Below are 12364 nucleotides of genomic sequence, written 5' to 3'. Positions count from 1 at the left end.
AAGCTGGTGGGCTCCTTCCCCTTCACTTTGTCTTTGTGCTGCTAGTCAGGTGTAGGCTCCGCCTCCTGGCCTCCTCACAGGAAGCTGTAATTGTGCGGCTCTCCCTGCTGTACTATCCTATTAGAGCAGTAGAGCTGAAATGCAGTTTTGAGTCTATCGCCGTTCAGTTGAATCAGTATTTTTTTTCCTACGTGATCCTGATGGTGAATGCAGAATCCCTGACACAAGCGTTCTTTGCTGCTGGACCCAGTGTAATCTGACACTGCTGAAATATCAGACTCATACACTGCAGTGCACTGTATACATTCCACTGTAAAGTGGTCCTCACACCCCCCTATTTTAATTCTCTCTTAGTGAGCTGACGGTAAGCGCACACACACATACGCATGCATACACACACACACGCACACACACTCTCACAGTGACCTGAGCTGTCAATAAGCCCCAGTGGTCTCCTTATAACTAGGCTCCCATTTCAAACCACAGCTCCAGGAACACAGAACTGTTTTTTTTTCTGCGGGATTAAATTGCTCATTAAACTGCTGTGCGTTGTAAAAAGGTTCAGCTTGTACTGTTGTTCTGGAGGAGACGTGCTTTATGTGGTCTACATGTCCGTGCGTTTGATTCGGTGTCCATGTTAATGTTGGAAATAATTCAAGAGTAGATAGTAGATTACTGATGGTGGCAGACTGTTAAAATATGAATCTGTAGATTGCTAATGTGGAGGAAATAATTTATTAGTCTCTGATATATTAGTCCATGTCATGTCAGTGTAGCTTCGGCCTCCTCGGTGGATTGATCAAAGAAAATGGCAAAGTTTAAAAGTAGGCTTTTCAGAGGGAGAAAGTTCTGTGTCATCAGCTCTACAGCATCTCCAGATCATGAAAGAAGCAGGAGCAGCCTGTATCTAAGGGCCCCTTTCTGTTTAACATTGGGTATGGGGTTGCTGATTGGCTTGTTCTGTTGAAGTGCTAGTCATGTGACCCGCTGTCTGATATCGAATTCAGACCGTTCCAGAACCTTACGTGGCCAGCAGCTTCATGCGCCTGGAGGGAAGGAGGGAGGGTTTTGATTGGCCGGGTTGTAGATGCCAGCAGCTGCTCCGATTGGTTACATGCCAGGGACAGCGGTGCATGAGCCGCAGTGCTGGAACACAGTGACTGCGACTGTGACTGCGCAGCTCAGCAGGTGGACTGCGCAGCAACACTAATCACCGTCTGGCTGCGTGCTCGTCTGGCATTTCCAAATTGACGTAGTAATTAATGTAAATATAAAAAAATATATACAAATTAAAAATTTGTCAGAATTTATAGGAAATGCAAAGGCACTGTACTATGTAAATATATGACATATATGCAGCTCCACCATGTTGATGTAGCCATGAAGTAGTTGTCAGCTGCAGATTTTAAAAACATGGGGAATTAGCTGAGGTTTTTATGAGATTAAATAAATGGTCCACAATGGATAGTTCTGGTTCAGGACTGTCAGTGGAACAAGGGGACATAGATGTAAATTAGTTAAAATTTCAAGTGGGCATTAGGAAGTGTTTTTTTTCCACACAGACCCGTTAATGCATGCTGTAGAAACAAAGACCAGGCGTGTTGCAGTGCTAGGCAGTCCACAAGCGGTTGGTAAAATGGCTGAGCGGTCTGTTCTTTTCAGATGTGAGTTATTATCTTATGGAAAGAGGAATCATTGCCTTCTTGGTGGGGAGAGACATGAAAATTGGATTTCCAGGTACAGAGCCAGACAAAATGGCAACATGTTGCTCTTCATTCAGCTTGTATAAATTCTTAATTTTGGATGGTGTTGCAGTGGTCCGAGGCTCTGGGCCTAGAGTTCCCTGCCCAGGTTTTTTGTGAATGAAGGAGGTGGCATGAAACTTTGGGTTGTGTATTCATGAAGGGTTTTCCGTGCTTCCGCCCCATGAGCTTTCGCAACTTCAACCCCCGACCGACAAGCCTCTGTTTAATCTGCGTGCAATAATCCCCCCTCTGGACCGGCTAGATCGCAACATGAAATGGTATTACATGTGAAATAGAGCCTCATGCAGAGAACGGAATCGAAATGATAGAATGATGTCATTTCCTGCTAAAAAAACATTTGCTCAGTGCGCCACCATTCTCACGGAACTTGTTTGGGGAAAAAAAGGGAAGATTACACAAAGGTCAGATCCTTAAAAATTTATTGAATTTGATGCTATCCTGTATATAATAAAATCATGAGTGACAGAAAACAATGGGTACTCTTGCATAGGTCACAGACTATGTCCTCACCAACATGTGACAAACCTTACTGTTGCAGAATTGTGAATTTAAAAACAAAAACAAAACAATAAACCCAAAAGCAACATGAACAACTGAATGCACATGGAACAAATGGACAGTGTTCCTTCAGAACTGACAGACAGACCCAGAACCCCAAAGGTTATAAATGCAACTGCGACCAATTCACCGCGTTTGTGATCAACTCAAGGGGGGGGGGGGGGGGGGGGGGGGGGGGGGGGGGGGGGCGGGAGGGCGGGGGCTGCTTTCAGAAGAGGTGAAATTTGTTTGACGCTGACAGTTTAGTTTGAGCAGGCAGAACAATTTGCTGCTCAAATGATCTGGTCACATGAACGAATTCTTTATGATTATGTAATAAAAATAATAATGATAATAATAATAATAATAATAATCACAATTATTGTCATCAGAATGGAGAATAATGGACAAAATTGTTTATGAGAGGCGAAGCAAATAACAGAATTGAATGAAATTAAATGAAATATGATTCAGCTGCTGTACTGTTGCCCTTCAGTTATGGATGACTCATTTCATGCAATCTTCTGACCATGCAGTTTGTATTTATTAAATTGTATGGGCAAGATGCTGTCGAGAGAGAATAACCCTTTATATCGACAGTTAGCTGTAAAATGCAAATGGAGACCTGTCCCGTTATGGTGTGTGCACCAGGGCAAATCACCTGATATAATAATATATATAAAAAGACAGGATTATAGATGTACATACAGATCAATGGTGATACTCTCACCATCTGCTCTTATGCCATGTACATCTCAGTGGAAGTCATACGACCATCTTTTCATTGGTATTCTTGTGCTATTCATGGCTTTCATGTTGCAAGAAAAGAAGAATAAAGGTTCTGACGTTTGAGCCAATGAGATTTTTTTTTTTTACAACGGACATAACTATGATTACGTCAGTACAAACTGAAATCAAAGTAAACCCATTCACATGAAGTGGTCAACTGAGAGTCTGATACCTTATTTCTACTAATATGACAGGAAGTCTAATAACAGTTATCTGAGTACACCCGTTAAGGGAAAGTCTAAGTACATATAACATGTACGAACTTGTAATGCCGTCCTGTTTGTTTAAGCACCTGTGCGGATTTATTAGGCTTGCTTTGTACACATGCACACCCCTGCAGCATCCTCGCACTTCCCAAACGGGTCCAGCAGTACCTCCTCAGCCCAACAGCTGGGGTCCAGCTGCACTTGACATACTTCACATTTAACTCATAATACTGGAAGGTATTCTTCAGCAGCTGTGCCCGTTACTGGACCTCGGTTTGTGTCGTGTCCCCCGGCCAGCCGGCAGTCGTCCCGTATACAGGATTTTAAAATGTGGCTGGTAAAGTCGTGTCATTGTGTCTAAAAAAAGGAAATAATAATCACTTCTGACCCTCTATGATTTTACTCGCATAACCCTTTACGTTGTAAGAGCACAGACATGCGATCAGAACGTTCTCAGCTGAACATTCTGACACCGATGTAGCAATCGGCGCTGGAAATTGAAAGCAACGGAGTTCTAGAATGCTGACTTAGAATGTTGAAACACAAACGTTCCAAAAGAAAAAACCCCACTGTTGAAAGGGTTAAGTAAATGCACCCATGCGTGGCTCCTCAGGTTTGAGCCTGCAGCGCTCAGCAGAATCAATCAATGAGCCAGGAGCCAGAGGGCTCTCAACACACTGTGGGGAATATGCTGTGAGCATCCGCCTGAAAATGAGTGTGTTCAGAGGAGAGAGAGTGTCAGAGACACAGAGAGAGAGAGTGAGAGAGAGAGTGAGAGAGAGAGTGAGAGAGAGAGTGAGAGAGAGAGTGAGAGAGAGAGTGAGAGATACAGAGAGATACAGAGAGATACAGAGAGATACAGAGAGATACAGAGAGATACAGAGAGATACAGAGAGATACAGAGAGATACAGAGAGATACAGAGAGATAGAGAGAGGGGAAAGATAAGGACACTGATATAATTTCAAAGTTTTATATGCGTAGCACCACTACAGTATTCAATGGGAAGAACGGCCTCTTCATCAAAGAGTAGAGTAAAATGAAAGCTCAGTTGGTAGCATTCTCGGGTTTGCATCTGCAGTACGGTTTGTTCATGGGAGTCTGTTGGGCTAAGCGAACAGCGCACCACACTTTGCTGTTTCTCCTCTAGGTAACAGAATAAGCAGCCATGTTGCATACTTGTGTGGCCTGTGGCCCCGACACCCAAACTTACAACCAGTAAAATCATGAAGGTCAGCAGTATTAAATCAAGAGATAAAGCTGATCTACCATCTCTGATCATTTAAAATGCATGCACGCCCATATGATTCTAGCGATGTGAATGTTTGTTGGTTTGCTTTTTTTAAACACATATTATGGAAGATTTGACTTCATGTTTTTATATAATTTTTGTCTGTTTTTTATCGTAAACTATCAAATCATATGTACTAGCTGGGTGAACATCTTAGAAAATTAATGACACTTCTTTTTGGCTACATTGATTCTGTTCAGAACACGTTGTTTGGGAGACCCAACAAATAAATTACAACCAGTGTAGTTTTTATTCATTCAGATAGGGCTCTCAAATGAATTCTTAAACAAGACTTAAGACTGCTACTAAAAAATAAATAAAAATTAAAATAAAGTATGATACGGGAGCTGGCTAAGCCTTTTATGATCGTATGAATTGTGAAGTTATCCTGGCATTCATTTTAATTTGTATTTAAAACAAATTGAGAAGACCTCACACTACACTCTGAACAGCTTCTCTCAGTGCGTGCTGCACACTCGGGGTGGGAGTTGTGCATTTAGTCCAGTTTGATCTGTCGCTGTGTTTTCAGCCACTCAGCTGCGTCCCCAAGCAGAACAGCACATGTGCCTGTATTCTAAAACACTGTACACCCGCACCGCTGCTCGGCCTGGTTAACCTACTCCTGAGTCTTTAGAAGGGAAGTGTCACCCGGTCCTGTCTCTTCCCTGTTATCGCTTAGCAACACTGAGAACCGTTGCCGCGGCAGCCTACCTGTTCTGTGCATCTCCAGCGCGTCAGCATTGTCCATCGCGATGTTCGGGTAAAACCTACACAAACCTTAAGAGCCGCCGACTAAAATGTCCGTATAGATACTCTAAACCCCCCCCCCCCCCCCGGCTACTCCGACAATCCTGATTGCACACAAGTTTGATTGTTAACAAAACCATATATAAAAATAACTTTTTTTTTTTTTTTTCTTTCATTTCTTTTTCTTCTGTCATTCCCAAACATCCGGAGGAAAGGTTGTTGGCGTGTTCGTGTCGGACGGGCTGTACACATCGCCCCAGTCTCGAGTCTCAGGTGTTTGTCGGAGGCGGACGGAGGGGCCTGTCCCCTCCAGGGCGTCCGCCTCGTCTCGCTGGGGCTCGGGGGTCCGTCCGTCTCCGGCTCGGGCCTGATATGCGTGGCTGGTGACTGTGCGCAGCTGAAGGGACCGGGAGAAAGTGGGGATTGTACTGTGTGTGATTCCACACGGGCAGCTTTCCCCAAGCCGCTCCATAGCAGTTGACTGATGTGAGGGGTCGAAGAGAAACTATCACCACGGACGATGCAGAGACTGAAGGTTTTAACACATGGGATGAGGAGCGCTGCAGTTTAACGCGTGGGATAAGGAGCAGTGCGCTGACTGGCTGAGGTAGACAACAGAAAAGGCTTGTCACGGCAAAGTCCCGAGGGACATAAGAAAAAATGTAAAAAATGAAAAGTAGAGCGGATGTTGAGCACTCTTTAAAAAATGGTGGATCTGATGCAGCGGTGTATTGACCGGTTGGTCGGTTGTATGGGTCTTGTTCTGTGGCTGGGAGTCCTGCTGAGGCCTGGAGTTGAAAACGAGAGCAGGGCTTTTTGGCGGGAATGTTCCGCTCAGGACTGTTCGCCTCGTGATTCCGGATTCTCTGCCACTCAAGCTCCTCCCCCTTCCCCCCCCTTCCCCGGGATCCAGAATCCTCCCCTTCCCCTTGCTATTTTGTGTGATTGTGTTGCCCAGCAACCGCATCATCCTCCACCATAACAATAACACAACTTCCCAGAATGCACCTGCTGACGGTGTCGTCGGGCTGTATTTTTCAGTTGTCACTCCTGGGGCCTAAGGGACGTGCGTGGGTTGGCTGCTCTCTACTTTGCACTGTCGCGTGATGAGAAACGCCTCTCTGCTCCTGTTCAAAACTGAGTAGTTATGATGCGCGGGGAGGCACTTTCAACGATTCTATGGGTAAGAGGTTTAAAAGGCACTAGCAACTAATATAAGTAAAATTGCTGCATTTTCCTCTGCATTATGTGCTGAATAATATAGATATATATTTTAGAACCATTAAAGATTTAAGAGTCAGAGCAGTATGTGTGCACCTTTTACATGATTAGGCTAATAATTTTCAGATTTCCTTGTTCTGAGAAGGTCCATCATGCATTGCGATTCTGCAGTAATGCTGACCGGTGCTAACTATGGAGTATACGTGTTTCAGTATAATTGTTTCTTCTTTGTTACCTTTGTTAAGAAGCCAAGTTTCCCCAATGTTGGGCTTAGATATATTGAGTCATAGTTCAGACAAAATTAGGACGTGAAGCCTCTCATCTCCTTAACAATAACTAGGAAAGTCATCTGATCCTTCTAAAGTCTCTCAGTTTACCGCAAGCTGTTTAATACTGACGTCATGCACTAAATATATTGTACCAGGGTACACAGTACCTTAGTCGATTAGGCCATAATGCTGAGTATTTTTGACATGCTATGATCACCAAAAGTTACTGTTCCCTTAAGATTTAACATTCAGCAGTTAAATAAGTTTAAATTATTAGTCATTGATAATACATAACCAGTGCACTTTTGGTGAAAGCAAATGAGAGAACGGAATCTGAAAGTTGGGATCAAACAAAGATAGATTTCCCATCATATGAGATAATGTCTCACACATGCCAATATTAAAAAGAAGAGTATCTGAACATGCGAACATTTTACTCGTTTTTTTTTCTTCTTCATTGTGCTGTCTTGCTTCTGAACTGCATGACATCTTACCAACCTTGCAGAATTGTAAATTGCCTGCATCTGCGGAAAGAATAGCAGCATTGCAGATATCCTCGAACCCGTAACTACGTCCACTGTGAATTCGCAGTGAAGGAGCAGTCGCTTTTTTTGATGCAGTACTTTTGTTGACTGTACAGTTGCGGTACAGTATGCCCTAGCGCGAGGGAATACGTTGATCGATAGCTGCAGATGCTTGTTATCGCTGCAGAACCGATACCACTGGTTCTCTCGTTATAATCGTGCTGAATATATATATATATATAGCTTGTATATATATATATATACACACACACACATACACTAATGGCAATCCCGGTTAGGGGAGCTAGTATTAATAAACCTAGTTAAAACGATTTCTCTTGAACGAACTTGAAGGATCCCATTTGAAAATAAATGAAAATATTATCTTTCATGTACTCTGAAAGCGTTTGTATCTTTTTTATCGTCTTCTTTCTTTAACGTCGCTGAGGATAATAATCGCAATGCAAGAACGCATTAGCGAGGTCAATAAAGCATTCGGATTAGGGTTATACATTATATACAAGGAGACATGGTGTCACTTAAGTCCACCGGCTGCTGGTGCTTCGGTTCTACACGTCTGTTAGCAGCTTGCTTTTATTAACGCAGTTCTGATTGGCTACCGTACAGTTGCCAGTTCTAAGGTTGGCTTCTCTGAAATTGTCAATGCTGTTATTTATGTCCTCATCGATCTCCATGTATTCTGACTTGCTGACGGCAGACGAACTGCGGCGACTAGAATTGGAGTCAGACGCAATGTTCGGATTACTAACATTTAGAAGCTGAGCCTGCTCCTCGCCCTCGGTCTCCCTGTGGTAGAAGTAATTGAAGTTGGACACTATTACGGGCACCGGCAGCGCAATCGTCAATACGCCGGCAATAGCGCACAGGGAACCCACGATCTTCCCCCCAATAGTTACGGGAACCATGTCCCCGTAGCCCACGGTTGTCATGGATACCACAGCCCACCAGAACGCGTCCGGGATGCTGGTGAAGTAGGACCCCTTCTCCTCCGCTTCGGCGAAATACACTGCGCTGGAGAACAAGATGACCCCGATGAACAGGAAAAAGATTAGCAGTCCCAGCTCGCGCATGCTGGCTTTCAGGGTCTGTCCCAAAATCTGTAGCCCCTTGGAGTGTCTCGAGAGCTTGAATATTCTGAACACCCGGACCAGACGGATCACCCTGAGAATAGCAAGAGACGTTGCCTGCTCTCCCTTCGCCTCTCCCTTGCCGTCTGGCTCTTGGTCGTCCGCCAGCTCCGTGCCGAGTGTGATGAAATAAGGAATGATTGCCACGACATCAATCGTGTTCATCATGTTCTTGAAGAAGGCGGCCTTACTGGGACAAGCGAAAAACCGCACTATCAACTCAAACGAGAACCAGATAATACACAGTGTCTCGATTATGAAGAAAGGGTCGGTCAAGATATTTGGTTTGTAATAGAAGGTAGTGTTCCCCACAGTTTCGTAGTGGCCTATCGGGTCATCTTTCAGTTCAGGTAGGGTTTCCAAACAAAATATGACAATTGAAATTAGGATGACCATCACAGATACGATAGCAATCCCTCTAGCGGGTCCGGAGCTCTCCGGGTGCTCGAACAGGAGCCAGATTTGGCGCTGAAATTCTTTCTCGGGCAATGGGCGCTCTTCCTCACGGATGAACCCCTCATCCTCGCGGAACTTTTCCATCGCGTCCACCCCAAGCTCGTAAAACTTTATCTCTTCCGAGAACATATCCAAAGGAACATTGACGGGTCTTCTCAGCCTGCCCCCGGACTGGTAATAATAGAGTATTGCGTCGAAACTCGGACGGCTTCTGTCAAAGAAGTACTCGTTTCTCAAGGGGTCGAAGTACCGCATCCGTTTCTTGGGGTTACCCAGCAGTGTTTCAGGAAACTGAGCCAGCGTTTTGAGCTGCGTCTCGAAGCGCAGTCCCGCAATATTGATGACCACCCTCTCACAGCATTCGTGGTCTCCGTGGTCCGGGGGGTAGGTGTCCTGCGGGTTCCCCGGCAAAGTCGAGGTCTCGTCCATGTTATCTCCGGGCACGACGGTCATACCGGAGGCTGGAGTCCGAGCAGGGCGCCGGATGAGGGATTTTCGCTCAGCCCGGCTGAACGGGCATCCAGTTTCTCCCGCAGTTCTGCTCTCCTATTTCGCCCCTTCCGCGGTGCGCCTCGGTCCCCCCTGCCGGGGAGTGCTCGCTACGCCTCAGTGCGGCCCCCCTGCGTTTCTCGCTGACACGGCCATTGCTTCACTCCGCCACTGCTGCGTGCTGCTGCTGTCCCTGTCACCCACTTAGATAGAAAACGAAGAGAGCGAGAGGGAGAGAGAGAGAGAGAGGGGAAAAGAATGGATCGAACAGCAGAGGTCTTTGCCAGCTCAGCAGTTTCTCCTCGGTTAATGCGGTTGGCTCTCTAAGGTTGCCGGGGAGCGGACTATATGCCGCTGCTCGGTGTTAGGAATGCGAAATTCAGGGAAAATAAATTATTTCCAAAGCGTTATGGATTCAACACTGTCCAGTCAATCACCGGTCGTGTTCATTTTTAATGGCATGCAGCGTCATACAAGTTTCGCTCTACTGCCCTCCCACTCTCTCCGCAAAATCTCGCATACGCTAAATTCACACAGATTCAGGCTAGAAGCCAACAAATACTACTGCGGCCGCAACAACTGCGGCTACTCCTGCCTCTTAATAATAACAATAATAATAATACTAGTAATAATACTAACAGTAATAATCACCATCATCATAATCATAACATTGCGACCACCATCTGCATTAAGGAGATCAGTAGACTTGCTGCGCTTACCTTATTTCGAAGAAAACTGTGTAGGAATGTGTCCAGTCCGGCAGCAGCTTCAGATAGTGCTATAACTTTGCGCCGCCTGATCCTTTTTGATATGGCTATCACTTTACAACGTGCTCTGCTCGAGCTTACCTGAAATATTGATAGACTATATTTTTCTTCTAAACGTCCGTGGCATTTCGGTGTCATTGGTCTCTAACGTTGGTCGTTCGGAGCATCCAAGACTCGAGTAGGCGCGTGAGTCTTGGAGGTGGAAGCCAAATGCAGATGCAGGTTGTTTGAAATCATAATTAGGCAGGCGAGCGAGAAACGAGCTTTAAGCGACTGCAGGGTAGGGAAGCGAAGAACGCGAAGATACGGCACGAGAGAAACCGCCACTCCGCTGACCCCCAGTCCAGCTGCACAGTCAGACGCGCGCGCGCTGCACAACGGTAGAAAATTATGATGGTGCGATTGAGAGGTCTGAATACATTAAGGGGCAATAAGCGCACGGGCCATTTCTCTACGCTGCCGCATCAGCAGAAATTGGAGAGCTTTTTCCTGTTTGGTGCAGACAGAAGGTACGGACCTCCCTTGGGTGCACTGGTACCAAAAACCCAACTATTAAGGCAATGAACGAAGAACCCTTGGAAAAATTAAGGGACGCGGATGGTCTGGGGAGGGTGGGTGATCAATAAGAAAATGAAATACGGGAGAGAAAATAACTCTTTAATAAATGTTAAAGCGGAGCCCACCGCGCGTTTTCATACAGCTACAGAGAGCGAGAGAGGAGGAGGGGAACGGAGAGCCGATGAAGGAGGGAGGGGGGAGAGAGAGAGAGGGGGAGGGGGGGGGGGGCGGTTCGACGCAATGCAGACGGGTTGTGCTAACACTGGTTTCCACAAGTGCCTTCCTTCTACACCATAAAAAACACAACCGCTTAAAAGCCGACTGTGCTGTAATATCGGCCTCGTTGAGCAGCACGGTTTTAGTATTTACTTTTCCTGCTGTTATGCTCCCCTTGTAAAAGGGGATATAGCACAACAAGACCACGGTGAGCTAATATGCAGATTGGTTTAATTGGGAAAAGACTAAACGGTTTTAGCAGAGCGGGGCATTAGGTTTTAGGGGATCTTTGTGGTACGGGTTTGGGGTGAGCTAGATCAGCGTTTGCTTCTCTTGTTAATCTATGACCAGGGGAATTCTACACGATACAGGGAATTAATGGTCAATCAGCAGATATTTGCTCAGTACATTTAATGGCACAGCCCCTCCCATGGGCAATATCATCCGCCCGGGAGTCTGACAGTTCCAACCAGTAACGTTTTATTAATCTCTGTTTTTATTTAGACTTGATCGGGGCTTCTGTCCATCGTAATTATTTAATCCGAGGTAATTAACCAGAATAGAGGTCAGTTGTTAGCTGAAACCCCACTGGGAAAATTATAAAATCCAAATTAGCTTCTCATTTAATTGTCTTTGGTTTGATGGGTACTGTCCACGTATGAGGTTTTTTTTTTGCTTAATTGATTGAGCTGTTTTGAACGAGCATTTGGGGATGACCTATGGACGTATTCAGTTGACGTTCGAGGACTGTGGTCACGGATCATCAAATGATTGACGGCCATATGGTGAGAGGTGGCGTGACCTTGTGCATACCCGGAATGTGTTGCATGGAACGACATACATAGCTGCCACAGGAGCGGGCAGTCACAGTTCTCATAACTGTGGAACTAGAGGACACTGTCACGTGATGTGCACGCCTAACCGTGTGTCTGGCTGTCAAGATAGACACAGAGATAGCCTGGTGAAAAATCCCCAAAAAGTCCCACTGTGAGAAATATCAAGCATATGGGTGTATGGCTGCTCAGTGTACTGTGTGCAGGGTAAAACAAGTAGGCTGATAAATAACTTGCTTGCGTGAAGCTGTCACATTATTTCTTAGGGTTGTCTGTGAGGTTTGAAAGCTGACCCCAGCAATGACCTTTGTTGAAAAACGTATTGGTTACCTGAAGACGAGGGATATCAAAGACAGGCACAACATCACCAGGTATGAATGGTGAGAGATCTGCCATGGCAGTCCATCTCATATCGCATTCATTGGAGGGAGAGCCAAAGGCTTGGGCCATCGGCTGGTGTACCTCAGCTGGATATTGGCAGAAGTTAAGTGCAGGGTACACTGGAGAATGAAGTAAACAGACATCCATAAAGTAGCCTTCTGAAAAAA

The 12364-nt window shown here is 45.5% G+C and overlaps 1 protein-coding gene across 1 annotated transcript; it reads right to left on the bottom strand.

Moving 5' to 3' along the window:
* Positions 1 to 4797: 4797 nt before the first annotated feature.
* On the bottom strand, positions 4798 to 10914 carry LOC118218812 (potassium voltage-gated channel subfamily A member 1-like). Its single transcript, XM_035401509.1, has 2 exons — positions 10162 to 10914; positions 4798 to 9645 (listed from the first exon to the last, which is right to left on the bottom strand). Exon 2 carries the CDS (start codon positions 9404 to 9406, stop codon positions 7919 to 7921), a length of 1488 nt encoding a protein of 495 aa, XP_035257400.1. The 5' UTR covers positions 9407 to 9645; positions 10162 to 10914; the 3' UTR covers positions 4798 to 7918.
* Positions 10915 to 12364: the final 1450 nt, after the last annotated feature.

The sequence above is a fragment of the Anguilla anguilla genome, chromosome 19 (genome assembly GCF_013347855.1).
Source record: "Anguilla anguilla isolate fAngAng1 chromosome 19, fAngAng1.pri, whole genome shotgun sequence".
Lineage (NCBI taxonomy): Eukaryota > Metazoa > Chordata > Actinopteri > Anguilliformes > Anguillidae > Anguilla > Anguilla anguilla.
This window is presented reverse-complemented; position numbering and strand designations above follow the sequence as displayed.

Bases quoted from the DNA above. Each gene is read 5' to 3' on its own strand.
- LOC118218812 (XM_035401509.1), bottom strand. From the start codon at position 9,406: ATGACCGTCGTGCCCGGAGATAACATGGACGAGACCTCGACTTTGCCG.